The 12,837-nt window shown below is 40.1% G+C and overlaps 1 protein-coding gene across 1 annotated transcript in view; it reads right to left on the bottom strand.

The window, feature by feature from the left end:
• Positions 1–4,176: 4,176 nt before the first annotated feature.
• Positions 4,177–12,837, bottom strand: part of REEP5 (receptor accessory protein 5) — a gene marked incomplete at its 5' end in the record, with an annotated part of 28,908 nt that continues 20,247 nt past the window's right edge. The window contains 3 exons of the mRNA XM_042447779.1: positions 4,177–4,547; positions 6,137–6,305; positions 10,504–10,642. Coding sequence (XP_042303713.1) covers positions 4,498–4,547; positions 6,137–6,305; positions 10,504–10,642 — 358 coding nt within the window. The remainder of the gene's footprint in view (positions 4,548–6,136; positions 6,306–10,503; positions 10,643–12,837) is intronic.

The following is a 12,837-nucleotide window of genomic DNA, read 5'->3' as shown; positions in this document are numbered from 1 at the left end:
GCGCGCTCCGCGCGTGCTAGGATTGGGGGCGTCCAGAAAGAATGCCCCTTTCTAACCCTAGCACGCGCGGAGAGCACACTTTTAGGCCCGTTTGTAACGGGCCATAATTACTATTATAGGCATTTGTATAGTGGAATGGAATTGATGGTGAAAGTAGCTTTGCTTTTTGTACTTGGATGGAGAACAAACCTCAACTATCAGTTTGCCCCAACTGAAGACCCAGGCTCAACCTCTCACCAAAATGGCAAGAACTGGCACATATCTGGTCTGACCATTTAGAATCAGAGTTGCAAGAGGCCACAAAGGTCATCCAGTTCACCCACCTGCAATGCAGAATACACAGTCAAAGTGCTTTCTGCCTTGGGTGCATGGGGTGATGGCTTGGGTTTTTAAAAATCACAATCTCTTGCAAAACCCTTAGTGACCTTACACAGAAACCTAGGGTTACAGGGAATGCTGCTTGATAATGGATTCTGTGTGAGGTCACTAACAGTTTTGTAAGAGATTATGATTTTTAAAAATCCCTTTTTTGAGCTTTGTAGATACAATAATTTTTATGCAGGGACCTGAACATTACATGAAGGTGTTGCTACACAGTAAAAAGGTTGAGACAGGCTGGTCTGTCACGACAATTTCTAATTTGTTTCGTTTATATGGCCTTTTCCTGTAACATGAAGCATGCTTGACTCATTTGTTGGACCCATCCTGATGCTGTAACTCTGATCCAGAAAAATATATGACTCGCAGTGCCATGTCACTGACTTTCAGTAAAAGCTAACATTAATCCAGGTTCTAGAATTCACTTTGTAATCCAAAGTATTAGAATGTCTTGGCTGTTTCTATCTTTAAATTATCAAACAGTTTGTTGGGATTGAGGGATTTCTCTTCCAAACTGGTTTTTGTGCGTGTATTTGCTATAGTCAGCCCACCACTTTCACTAGCAAGTACTGTTAATCCTTTTTACAGATAAAACATCTCACTATGAAACTTTGGAAAGGTATATGTGATACAAGACAGGACTGAAATGTTCTAATAATATGTCTTATTCCATTAAATCAGGTTTTCCTATATGCAGTGTGAACATCTGTGAAGAAATCTGAACACATTTTTTTAAGATACTGGTTGTTTATTGGGTTTTTTAATTTGTATGTGTCCCAAGTACATTGCATCTTCAGCACAGATCAGTTAAGATATACTAAATTTTCTTAACACTTGCCAGTAAAAACCCTTACATATGTTAAATCTGGTGTAGTTATTTGAAGTAGAGATGAAAACTGCTGCAATGATACTTTTAATACGTTACCATGTCGAAGTGGTGTACGTAATTATACACAAACTTTCTATGCAAAAATGAGCCATCACTGAAAAACACACTTGTTTGTACATGCTGTTTCTTACCTTGTGATATTAGCTGGACTTCTTGATATCAAGTGTTTCTAACCTCTTCTCAGTACTCCATACTAGGGCATAATTTAATAAGATCTACTTACATTTACTTAAAGCATTAAAATAATCAGAATATCACAGTATGTAAGCTAGTTCTCCAGCTAGAATGTTAATGTTTTTTCAGTCTTTTTAGATTGGTTGTAACTGCTGGAGTGCCCAATAGATGTGTATTCCACCATCTGTTCTGTATAATCTCATTCTCTTGTCAGCTCCATGGTAGCTCAAGGTTGGCGCATGTTTTCAGACTAGTAATAAGGCTGGCTGCAACAGCTAAAATGTGCCTGTTAGAATTAAAATATATAGCTGCACTATAGTATGCTTTTCTGGTGGAAGACAGTGCCATTTCTTATATAGGTCTTTTCATCTGAAGAGTAATTTGTGTAAGATGTATAGATGGTTATGTTCCTACAAAATGGTTATAGAGTGTAGCAATCCACATGCAAGATATACTTGCATGGAGTGTTTCTTCTGCCCTCTCCGCCTTGCAAGGCAGCTTCTCAGCACACTGTACCCCCGTGACCATTTTAAAGCTGAATGGGGCAGGGAATGCCTGGGCAGTCTTTGCCTATAATTCTGCAACTGTGAAAACAAAGGATGTTGCCTTGTTGGATGTCCAGCAAGAACGCTGGAGATCTAGGATTATTTTCTCTGGATTGCTGCACTGAGGTTAAGCTGCTTTGTATTTCATCAACAGCATTCCAACCAAAGCAAGCTGCAAATTTGCATTGTTCAAGGCTATAGGGACATATGTCGTCTCTCCTGTTTACATGCATAATGATCATACACAACTCATTCGATATAATTGCTACAATACAGTTTATACAAAATAAGGTATATGGAACATTCTGTGTCTGCCTTCTCTTCTCCCATTGGCAGAATTCTGTAATTAGTTGGAAAAGCTCTGTGACAGCATTATAGAATTAATTACAAGATATAGGGTTAGGCAGTTTGTAAGGTAGCTTTATAAAAATCTCAGCTGCATGGATACAGAATAGACCCAGTCTTCCATACAGTCAGAGCAGTATCTCCCATTACTAAATTTTGAGGCTAAATTGCAGAAGTTGCTTCACACCATCATGTTTTGCCAACTTCCAAGGATATTGAATTGGCCAGTAGTGGAGATTGTTTTGACCTAAATGGTTCTTGGGACTGAAGATCCATGGTCGCTCCCTTACAGCGCTTTATAAATAAAGGTTAATAATAATTCTGTGGAATGGTGTTCTTCTAGCAGCAGAAGTCATTCTACATTTGATGGAAGAGCAGATTTTAGGCGTTCATGTAGTGAGTTAACATTCTGACAAGTACCACAGATATAGATACTATAACATCCAAAATCCACCAAACAGTGATACTTTTATTGGGCCAATCAAAATGCACAAATCACATGATGCAAGCTTTCAAAGCCTGGATACAGTTCAGTGAGTAGTGATGAGATTTTAAACTGAGCAAGAGGTGTATAATCAGGCCAGTAGAGTGGTTTACAAAAGAAGTTGTCATCTGGGCCTAAATACCCTAAAGGTACTAAATCTTGTCTGATCTTGGAAACTAAGCAGAGTCAGCCCTGTTTAGTATTTGGATGGGAGACTGCTAATAAATATCAGGTGCTGTAGGCTATATTTCAGAGGAAGGAACTGGAAAACCACCTCTGCCTAAGAAAAACCTATGAAATTAATGGGGTTGCCATAAGTTGACAGGTGTCTTGAAGGCACATACACACGCATAACCTCAGCAGTATTTTAAATAATTTCTGTTTGTAAAATAGAAATTCTTCCTTCCATGAAGTGGCTATTCTAATTGCTCATCTTTATACGCTATACTATCATTCCATATTCATCTGGCCACCTTTTGATCAAAAGTAAAAGAGGTGGACATTTTAAGGTCTGGAATAAGCCACAAAGAAGAGCCAAGGAGCACTTTACTGATAACTTTCTAATGGGGAAGCCTTTGCCAGAGAACAATACTGTGCTTCGTACTATCATTTTTGAGTAAATTTGCACTTGGACCACAAACATTCATCAATACCTGTATTACTAGAAGCCCTGCTATGCTGAAGCAGAATGAAACTTAGGTGAAATAGATGGGCAACATTATTCCCCTCTCCCACCCATCAGATGCTTGATTCAACCAAAACCAGGAATTTTTTTCCTAGCATGGGCCCTTTTTAGTACTTAAAGATGTCATCAAGTTGACTTCAACTTTTAGCAATTGTATGAATGAGAGACCTCCAAGAGCCCTGATCATCAATTGCCCTGCCCAGGTCTTGCAAACTCAGGACTGTGGCTTCCTTGATTGAGTCTATCCATCTGAAGTGCAACCTTCCTCTTTTCCTACTGTCTTCCACTTTTATCAAGTATTATCAGTTCTTCCAGTCAGTTACATCATCTTATGATATATCCAAAGTATGACAGACATAGAAGGAAAAATTTAAGGGTATAAAATTTTAAAGATGTACAAGGCCAAATACTGCAAGTTACTGGAAATATGTGCAGCAATAAGGAATTGCAACATACAACACTATAACCTGACTTCAATGTTTACAACATTCTTGGTTATGTGGTCATAGAAAGGGACACACATTAACACAATAACATTATTCCTTGTATATGTACAAAGACACTGTCATAAATGTCATTCTTATTATATGTAGATATCAAATATACATTACAACAAGAACTAGTAAAGTATGGAACCTTTATATATGGATATTGCATTCACAAAGAAAGAGTGTAAGAGAGTCTGTGGCATATTTTATTTAAATTTCACATAAACAGCAAGACAAGACATTGCTTAAAGTTGTTTTTCTGCTCAGGAGATGAATAAACTAATCCATATAAGCTTTAGATGCCACCCACTGCACTGGTTTTAAATAAAAATGCTTACTTTAAGAGATCTGCAAAAAAAGGCAAGCAATCTTACAACACATTCCTTTAATAAAATCAAAAATGTTTACAAGGCAACATTATTCAAAGTACTATATCACAGTCTCCCAAAACATCAAGCTGTGTAAGGGAAGTGATGAAGAAACTTGAAACTTCGCTTCCAGTTACTGTTTTAGGTACTCTTCTTCTCCTCACCGAGTAAACCGATTGTGGCTTTTTTAGCTGAAAAGGAAAAAAATATTTTTATAGCAGATACTGGAGCCTTCTATCCGGTATGCATTATGTAATTTTACATATACTTCGCAACACAATAGACGTGCTAAGAAACCCAGTTAGTGCATTGCAAGGCTGTGTAATGGACACCAGCAAGAGTGTCCCAATGTGCATTGGTCCTGTTGTGAATCAGTCACTTTGCTGGCTCCCTCCCCTAAGTAGTAACGTAACAGCAGCACTTTTGGGATACAGACATTACAGAACTGCCAAATTCTAATTGTCACAATGTAAGTCTATGACGTTAAGTCCCAACAGGATTCTAGCCAGAATTAACAAATAACCCAATATTTCACTGTATTACTAATATGAGTAGAGATGCAAAACTGTGTTGAAAGTTTCAGGAGCAGCAGGAATCTTTAAAACAAACAAAAAAACAGGGACAGGGATAGCAAAGGAAATGTGACTATTTCTAGGTGGTAGGTTTCTAAACTTCTGGAGTCATTCCATCCTTGGAAAAACATCCTACATAAAAATGAGTACCAGTAAATGCTTTTAAATTCCTTGTGCTCAGTATATTAATTAAATATTTGCACCAAATTGCCTGAACAGTTCATTCTGCTGCTTTTATTCAGGAGAAAAAGGAGAGAGTAATCAGGATGGGAAAAAACCCTCATATTTTGACCTAGTGGAAATTCTCCTGCCTAATTCTATTTGTTTCATTTCACCTAGTATTGTCTATGCAGTTTGAAACACCTGGACTAGAAAAGTAAATGCTGGACTTCAGGACTTGGTCCCAATCCCATGCTGATATGGTGCAATGATGAAATTGTACAGAAAAAACAGTTCAGCTCCACTACACTATTTAGTTTATTTAAATGCCAACTTTTCCCCAGCATGATACTCAAGGTGGGCTAGTTTAAAAACTGGTAAGAAAAGTTAAAGCACTATTATATTTTAAGCAGTATATTTTAAAAGCATTTTAAAACAGCAATAAAGTGCAATATACTTCTGTACTTTTTCCTGTAAAGTATAGTGCAACGCCTAGTAAAAAAAAAGCTCCCTGTAACCAATTAATAATTAAATGCCTGTCTGAATAAAATTCAAAGTCTTTGCCTGGCAGTGAAAGAAAAGCAGAGGCGGCAGCTTAGCCTTCTGTGGAAGCGAAATCCACCGGCTGGGAACAACCACTGAGAAGGCTCTGCTCTGTGATGGTGGTGGAGCCAAGAGAAAGCTTTTCCTTGAGGATCCTAAGACTAGCAGGTACGTATAGGGAGATATAAGTTGTCAGACAGTGAATTGGGCCCAGAAGCCAGTCAAACAAGGGAGTTACATACACCTTGAAATTGACCAAAGCCAATGCAACTATGTATGAACAGAAGATAGATAAATTCTGTCCACTTAGGTCATTAACACCAACAAAAAATGATCTTAGACTACATAGGAAGTTTTTTTTAAAGCCTCACATCCTGAAGTATGTTTCACTGTGTTATTTTTTCCTTCCCTCACATCATTTTGGTCCAGAACTAGTTACAAATGCATAATTATCCACAAGGTATACTAAGTCTAAGTAGAAGGTGACCATATTGGCCTTGCCTCACCTTCTTTAGTGATGGTGTCTGCTGTCTCTGCAGCTTTGTTTTTCAGATCCTTCACTACACTATCCAGTTGTGCCTCATGCTTCAGGAAGAAAGGGCGGATGATGCGATGATAAAGAAACTCAGCTCCATTTGAAGGACTTGGAGCCATGCACCAAATCAGAAAGCCACACTGCAGAAAAACAAAGTGAGAAACAAAGATGGTAACCCTGCCTTCTGGTGGTGGTACAAAAGGAGCTATAATTCTGATGTCATGAACAGTATCACTGAGCTATCAATATCAGGTGTACCTTAGTTTAAATTGCATTCACTTCTCCCATTGATCTCACTAGGGAGCCAGGGGCAAGCAATTTTCAGTTTCTCACCAACCTCTAGTGTATGGATAATAAGGCTCTGAAGCTCTCTGAAAACCCTGTAGGATTGTGTGTGTTGCGTGTATCGTCATACTTGCAAGCTCCCACGACATAAGAAAAACTTAGCTGCATGTTTTAAGACATACATATTGAGTGTATTCCCCTACAAGACATCAGTTTATCTTTGCATTTCTTTTCATAATCAGAGAAAATGAATACTCAAATAGTGATTTTCTCATAATACACCTAGAAAATTTGTAACATCACTTAGGGAAGGAGGGAACTCTATGGCCCTTCAGGTGTTAGTGGTACAATTCCCATATTTACTAGCCTCCCTGCACAATGGTGAGGAAACTGCAATGAAAAAAAGCATCTGGAGAGCTACATGTGGCCCATTCCTTGCTATTATATGCCATCAGGTTTGCTCTGACTTATGGCAACCCTATCATTCTCAGGAAGATTTGTTCAAAGGAGATTTGCCATTGTCTTGAAGAGACTCTGACTTGCTCAAGGTCACCTGGTGGGTTTCCATGGCTGAGTGGGGATTCAAACCCATGTCTCCTGTAGTCCAACACTCAAACCACTACATAACACTGCCCATCCCTTCTTTAGGACATTCCCCACTTTTCAGTCATAAAACTGTTTCACTCTGTTGGGAAAATGTACAATTAGAGTGATTACCTCCAAACAAAGGGACAACATAAACACTGATATCCCAAAGAAATGATTCAAGTTTGTCCCTGGAACTCTTATGTCCCAAGACAAGGAGAGAAAAACTACAGAAAAGCAGTAAGTGCATCCTAATGAAAAGAGTTTGGATATTAGGGGAATAAATGATTAGTCCTTTGAAAATACACAGGGAGAGAACAAAAACAAGCCATTCTTAATCTTCTTGTTTGCCTTCAAGTCATGTCTGACTTAGAGCAACCCTTGATAGGGTTTTATGGTTAATTTTGTTCAGAAGATGTTTGCCTTTGCCTTCCTCTCACACTGAGACAGTGTGACTTGCCCAAGGTCACCCAGTGGGTTTCCATGGCTGAGCAGCAATTTAAACTGTTCTCCAGACCCAAAGCTTAATGCTCAAACCACTACATCACACTAGCTCTCCATTCTCTATCTGATGGGGAAATTATACAACCTGTCCTCACAGTGATTTCTTATTGCCCCACCACCATTTCCCTTATGTCTGATCTGTGATCCTAATAAAGTATGTATGCAGGAAGAGGCAGGCACACATGTGATTCTTCTCTTACTGGAGAGATTAGATTTAAGATAAGCTCTTCTAACCCAAACAATGAAAGGTTTAAGAAATGGAAAAAAAAATTTAATCATGAGACTTAACCACCAGGAAAAGTTTAGATGGATCCCAATGCTGTTTAAAGGGTTTAGCATAAAAGAATTTAGCATTTTGTAAAAACAGCTGTGAAAAAAACCCTGAAGGCCTAGCAATAGAAGGAAGGAAGGTGCTGAAGGATAAGAATAGCCATTACCCTAGGAGATAGAAGTCATTGCCTCACTGCTTAAAATACCATTTTTGTTGACACTTCTTTTATTCACCAATACAACAGTCTATCAACAGAACTACAGATAATACAACATTCATTCCTGGGGAGCATTTGGATTTTGACTGCATATCTGTAAACTAACATTAAAGAGGCAACAGTTCTCAAAAGGCTAAGGACAGGATTCATCTAAAGGGACTCTTAAATACAGCTGGGCCCTCGATATCTGTGAGGGATCCATTCTGGAACCCCCCATGGATACCAAAATTTATGCATGCTCAAGTCCCATTGTCCTCAATGGTGGCGTGGCCACACCACCATTGGGGACAATGGGACTTTGCCACCCTCAAGCCAGCCTTGCCATTCTTACTGCAGTAGGTGGCAGGGGGCTGCCTCCTCCTCCTCTTCCCCTCTATGGCTGCTGCCACCGCCACTTCCTCTTCCTCCTCCTGTTCCAGCTGCTACCTCTGCCGCCTCCATCCTCCTCCTCCTCTTCCCCATCATTGCCGCCTCCACCTCTTTCTCCTCTGCCAATCCCCCCCCCCCCAACGTGGACTTGCCATCCACAGATGCTGGAATCTGTGGATATGGACGATCTACTGTATATAAAAACTTCATCACATTACTATAAACAACATTGAAGCTAATAAAGCAATGGAATATTAGGACAGAGCAGATAAGACAGTCCTGTCAAAAAACATTCATTTAAAAATTAACAGTACACATGAGATGTGAACTGATCTCTATTATATAAAAAGTCTGCAATCATTCCTAAGAGATAAGCATGTGAGGAGTACATGGTTATATGGAAGTGGCAATGGCAATAAGCCTCTAGATACTAACTAGTGGAGATCTACAGCGGCAGAAGCTTACTGGCTTCATGCTTGGCTTATGGGCGTCTCAATAATCATGTACTCACATTCTCCCAGAGGCATATGTCTGGCCACAGCAGGGAGAGGATGTTTGGCACAAATGGGTCCCATATTCTTGACAGACAGAGCATCACTTTTACATGACAGGATATATACAAAGTGCACATGCCCATGTGAGAAAAAGAATGGATGCCTGAAGGGGACACGTTCATCTCAATTCATAAATGGTAACATGACTTATATACAGTTTTACACAGAAAGGTTCCTTATTCTTGATACAGTCAGACATGCATGGTGCTACAAGCACAACTGCAATAAAGCAGTACAACACGCCCCTCAACTGAAAAAAGGAAAGTTTGTATAGCACTATGATGTTAATATCCATTTGTCATTTTTCCAGATATATTACCATCCACTTTCCTCTTCCAATTTTCTGGAATTTCACTTTTGCATGAATGAGGGAATTCTTGCTGTTCTGTTGCTGCATGATTACCATTCCACCTTGCCACACAAGCCAAACTTTGCTAGCTTTCCTCCTCAATTCCTGTTCCCCTCCAGCCTTCTCAAATCTGAAGCACTACTGTGGATCAAAGTCACTGCAGGCATTAGAGTAGGGTCATTTTTGTGCCCCCAAGTGTTAAAAACCTTTTGCACCAAAATGTCCTCCGGGGGTGTGGGAGCATTTTTGGGACCTCCCTGGCAGTAGCGTTCCTAATTTTGGTGTCATCCAGTGCAGGTCACGGGGTGTGTGTGTGGGGGGGGCAGCTTACCCTGTCCACAAGCCCCTCCCAGATATCAGCCATGAGCCAGCCAAGGCACTGGGGGAGGTGGGGAAGCAAGTGTGCACTCCTCCTCTGCTGCATTGCCTCCCTCAGCCAAGAACCAGGGCAGCAGAGAAGGGGAGAGTGTTGGCAGCAGCACCACACTACTCTACAGTGGGAGGAAGGCTCAACTGGGTGTTGTCCTTCCTCTCAAGTGTCACCTAGTTCAGTCCGCAACACCCCCTCCCACACCCTCCTAATGATGCCACAGCTCCCTGGGCTACTATAGGCCCAGGAATTTATTTTTAATGGAAAATAAACCAGAAGTAACATCTGGTCACTTCCTATTTTGAAAAAAAAAAATCCCTTCCAGGAGGCCTAAAACATGGCAAAAATGACCCCACCATCACCTAGAGAGCATGGGGGGTGTCTGTGAGCTAATAGAAATGTTGGGGTTTTTTTACAGCCTTTGTATGAGTGTGGTGAGGAGATATCTCCCAAAGGGCTAATCCCCCCCATTCTGCCACAGGTGCTCACCACTGCATTATGCTAAAGTCTGGGAGGGGAACCTTTTGCTCTCCAGATGTTCTGGACTACAAATCTTATAAATCACTATCAGCCCTGTTGCCTGGGGATTCTGAAACTGGAAGGCCAAAACGTTTGGAAGGCCAAAGGCAACCCATTTTTGGCAAGCCAAATCAACTACCCCAAGCTAACATCTTATGTTGTAATACATTCTGAAAAGAAGAACCTGTAATAACATTCTAACTTTGTATGGGTAATCCTATTCAGGTAAATTGCTGATAATAATAACATCTTTACAATATCTGGGATCCATGACTACAATTGTATGGGAGATGCGGTGAGTACCAGCCAACAAACCTTCATCATGTAGTAGAAAGGGAACCAGGAGAGAAAGAGATCAGAGAAAAATTCTGCTATGCTGAAGATGCCGTACACCACCCAATAGGTCAGCCACTGTGTGTCATCATCTTTGTTCGGACTTTCAATGGCCTTGATACTGAAAGAAAAACATTGAAAAGGTAAACCATCCCATTCCATCCACAGAACACACACATAGTAACTATTCTACAGCATAGTTATGTACCCAACCTAAATCTGAATACATTGCTGGAGACTGTGAAGACTTTAGTTGTGTTCATGTATACAGGAGGAAACAAGCTCATGTAAAAACTCAACTTCACAAAAATATGCACTTTAACTAACAAACACTTCATTAATTAAAGTTTTTGGTCCCAGCTTTGGGAGAAAAGTGGGATACAAATTAATATAAATAATAAATAAATAAATGTGAATCAGTAAGATATCAACAACAAATACTGTGATATCAAAATGTTACCATTTAAAACAATTACATTCAAAGTCTATTAAAGCAGCAACATTACAGCAAATCAGCAGAAATTAACATAACAGGAACAGAACACGTTCACATTTTTAACTCCTTCAAAAACCCACCAAGCAATAGCATGGCAGCTTACTAAGACTTACAAACTCACAATCAGTGGATAGCAGGGTTAGTCTGACCATTATGCAGAATAATGTGAGTATCTCAGCAACAGATGCTGATGGGCAGCCTCTCAGCTTTTCCTCCTGGCTGTTCTCCTTTGTTGGAAGGCAAGTTCCATATGTTACATAACTTGTCACAGGCTCTCTAAACTAACCTAACTTGCTAAACTAACCTGCTGTCTTAAATGTGGCAGTGGGCACCATGCCATCAGTATCAAAGTTAAGATCCCACTATCATTCCAGCCATTCCAGGATGTGGAAAAGGGAGATGCAGCTTGTTTTCCTTCTCATATAAATAAATCATAATTGTAAATAAACTGTATTATTATTATATAACAAAATGTTTTTAGACAGCTCATATCTCATCTGCCCTACCATTCCCTTAAATTTTACCTAGGGCACACCTCCTACTGGCTCCATAGTTAGTCTGCAGGGCTCTGTTCTTTCAGGATGGTGGAAATGGAGCAGACAGAGGACTAGGGACAGGTCTCTCTGGACTCAGTATCAGAGGTTGACTGAGCACCTTCAGTGGAAGGAGCACTTGTTGTAGGCCAGAATCAGGGCTTAGCCATTCCAAGCCAGGCAGAAATGAGGCAGAGAAAAAGGGATCAGGATCTCAGTTACATAATGCAAAAGTTGTGGCAGCACAAGCTGCTATTGACACCAGTTCAGTTATATGGATAGAAATATACAGTGCTGGCCATGTTGGTCACGTAGCAAGGTACAATCAAATCCAGAACCACAGAACAAACTTTATTGGCCAACCGAAATGCAAAACATACATGTTGCAAGCCTTTGAAGTTCCATTGGCATTTTCATCAGGCAAAGATGTTAAAAATCATACAGGAGAAAGAAAAAGAAAAATGTTAGTCCCAAGCCTGCATTTTGTCAAGATGTTGCTGTTCTCAGTTCAGGTGCTGTTGGAGGGACATTCATGTAGGTCAGGCCTTCCTCCTTCTGGCCATGTGGGTAACCCAGGAAAAAAATTAAGTCCATTAGTAAGGCAGAAAGAGATGCTTCTCTTGAGATCGAAGTTGCCAACTGAGGCTTTGTGAAGCCACAAACTCCTTTTTAAGGAAAAAAGTCAGTGCTGCATCTCTGTGAGAACTGCTCATATTGTATACTATGGAAGGCAAAGCTTATAAACTTGTGCTGCTGCCTTTTAAAAATGAACAATTATTTTTAAACGATCACTCATGTCAGCTTATTCTGTTGGAACACACAGTTCTATTCAAGATCAAACAACACATGTAATTATGCTGTTTGCCAGTGCTAACGTGGGCCTGTTACAGACAGGCCAAAGTAATGCTGCTTCGAGTCACTTTGGAGGTATGCTATTTCAACGATGCATGCGTCCTAAGAGTCCAAAAACCACACCAAAGCTGCACTGCAGTCCTTAGGACTGCAGTGTGCCTTTGGTGCGGCTTTTGGAATCTTAGGACGCATGCATCATTGAAATACCATACCTCCAAAGTGACTCGAAGCAGCTTTATTTTGGCCTGTCTGTAACAGGCCGTAGTCTTTAGGTGTGAAAACTCAGTGAAAAGTGAAATCAGGCTGTTATTGGGTTTTTACCCTGTGATTCATGATGCAGCAAAAAGTATTCAAACTTGCATCACACTGGAGTAAAGCAGTAGTTTTAAAACTGCAGTAGCACACATATTTACTGAATCAATTCTGACATCATAC

Source organism: Sceloporus undulatus, chromosome 2 (genome assembly GCF_019175285.1).
Source record: "Sceloporus undulatus isolate JIND9_A2432 ecotype Alabama chromosome 2, SceUnd_v1.1, whole genome shotgun sequence".
In the NCBI taxonomy this organism is placed as follows: domain Eukaryota; kingdom Metazoa; phylum Chordata; class Lepidosauria; order Squamata; family Phrynosomatidae; genus Sceloporus; species Sceloporus undulatus.
The sequence above is the reverse complement of the archived record's forward strand: the minus strand, read 5'-3'. Positions and strand labels throughout refer to the sequence as shown.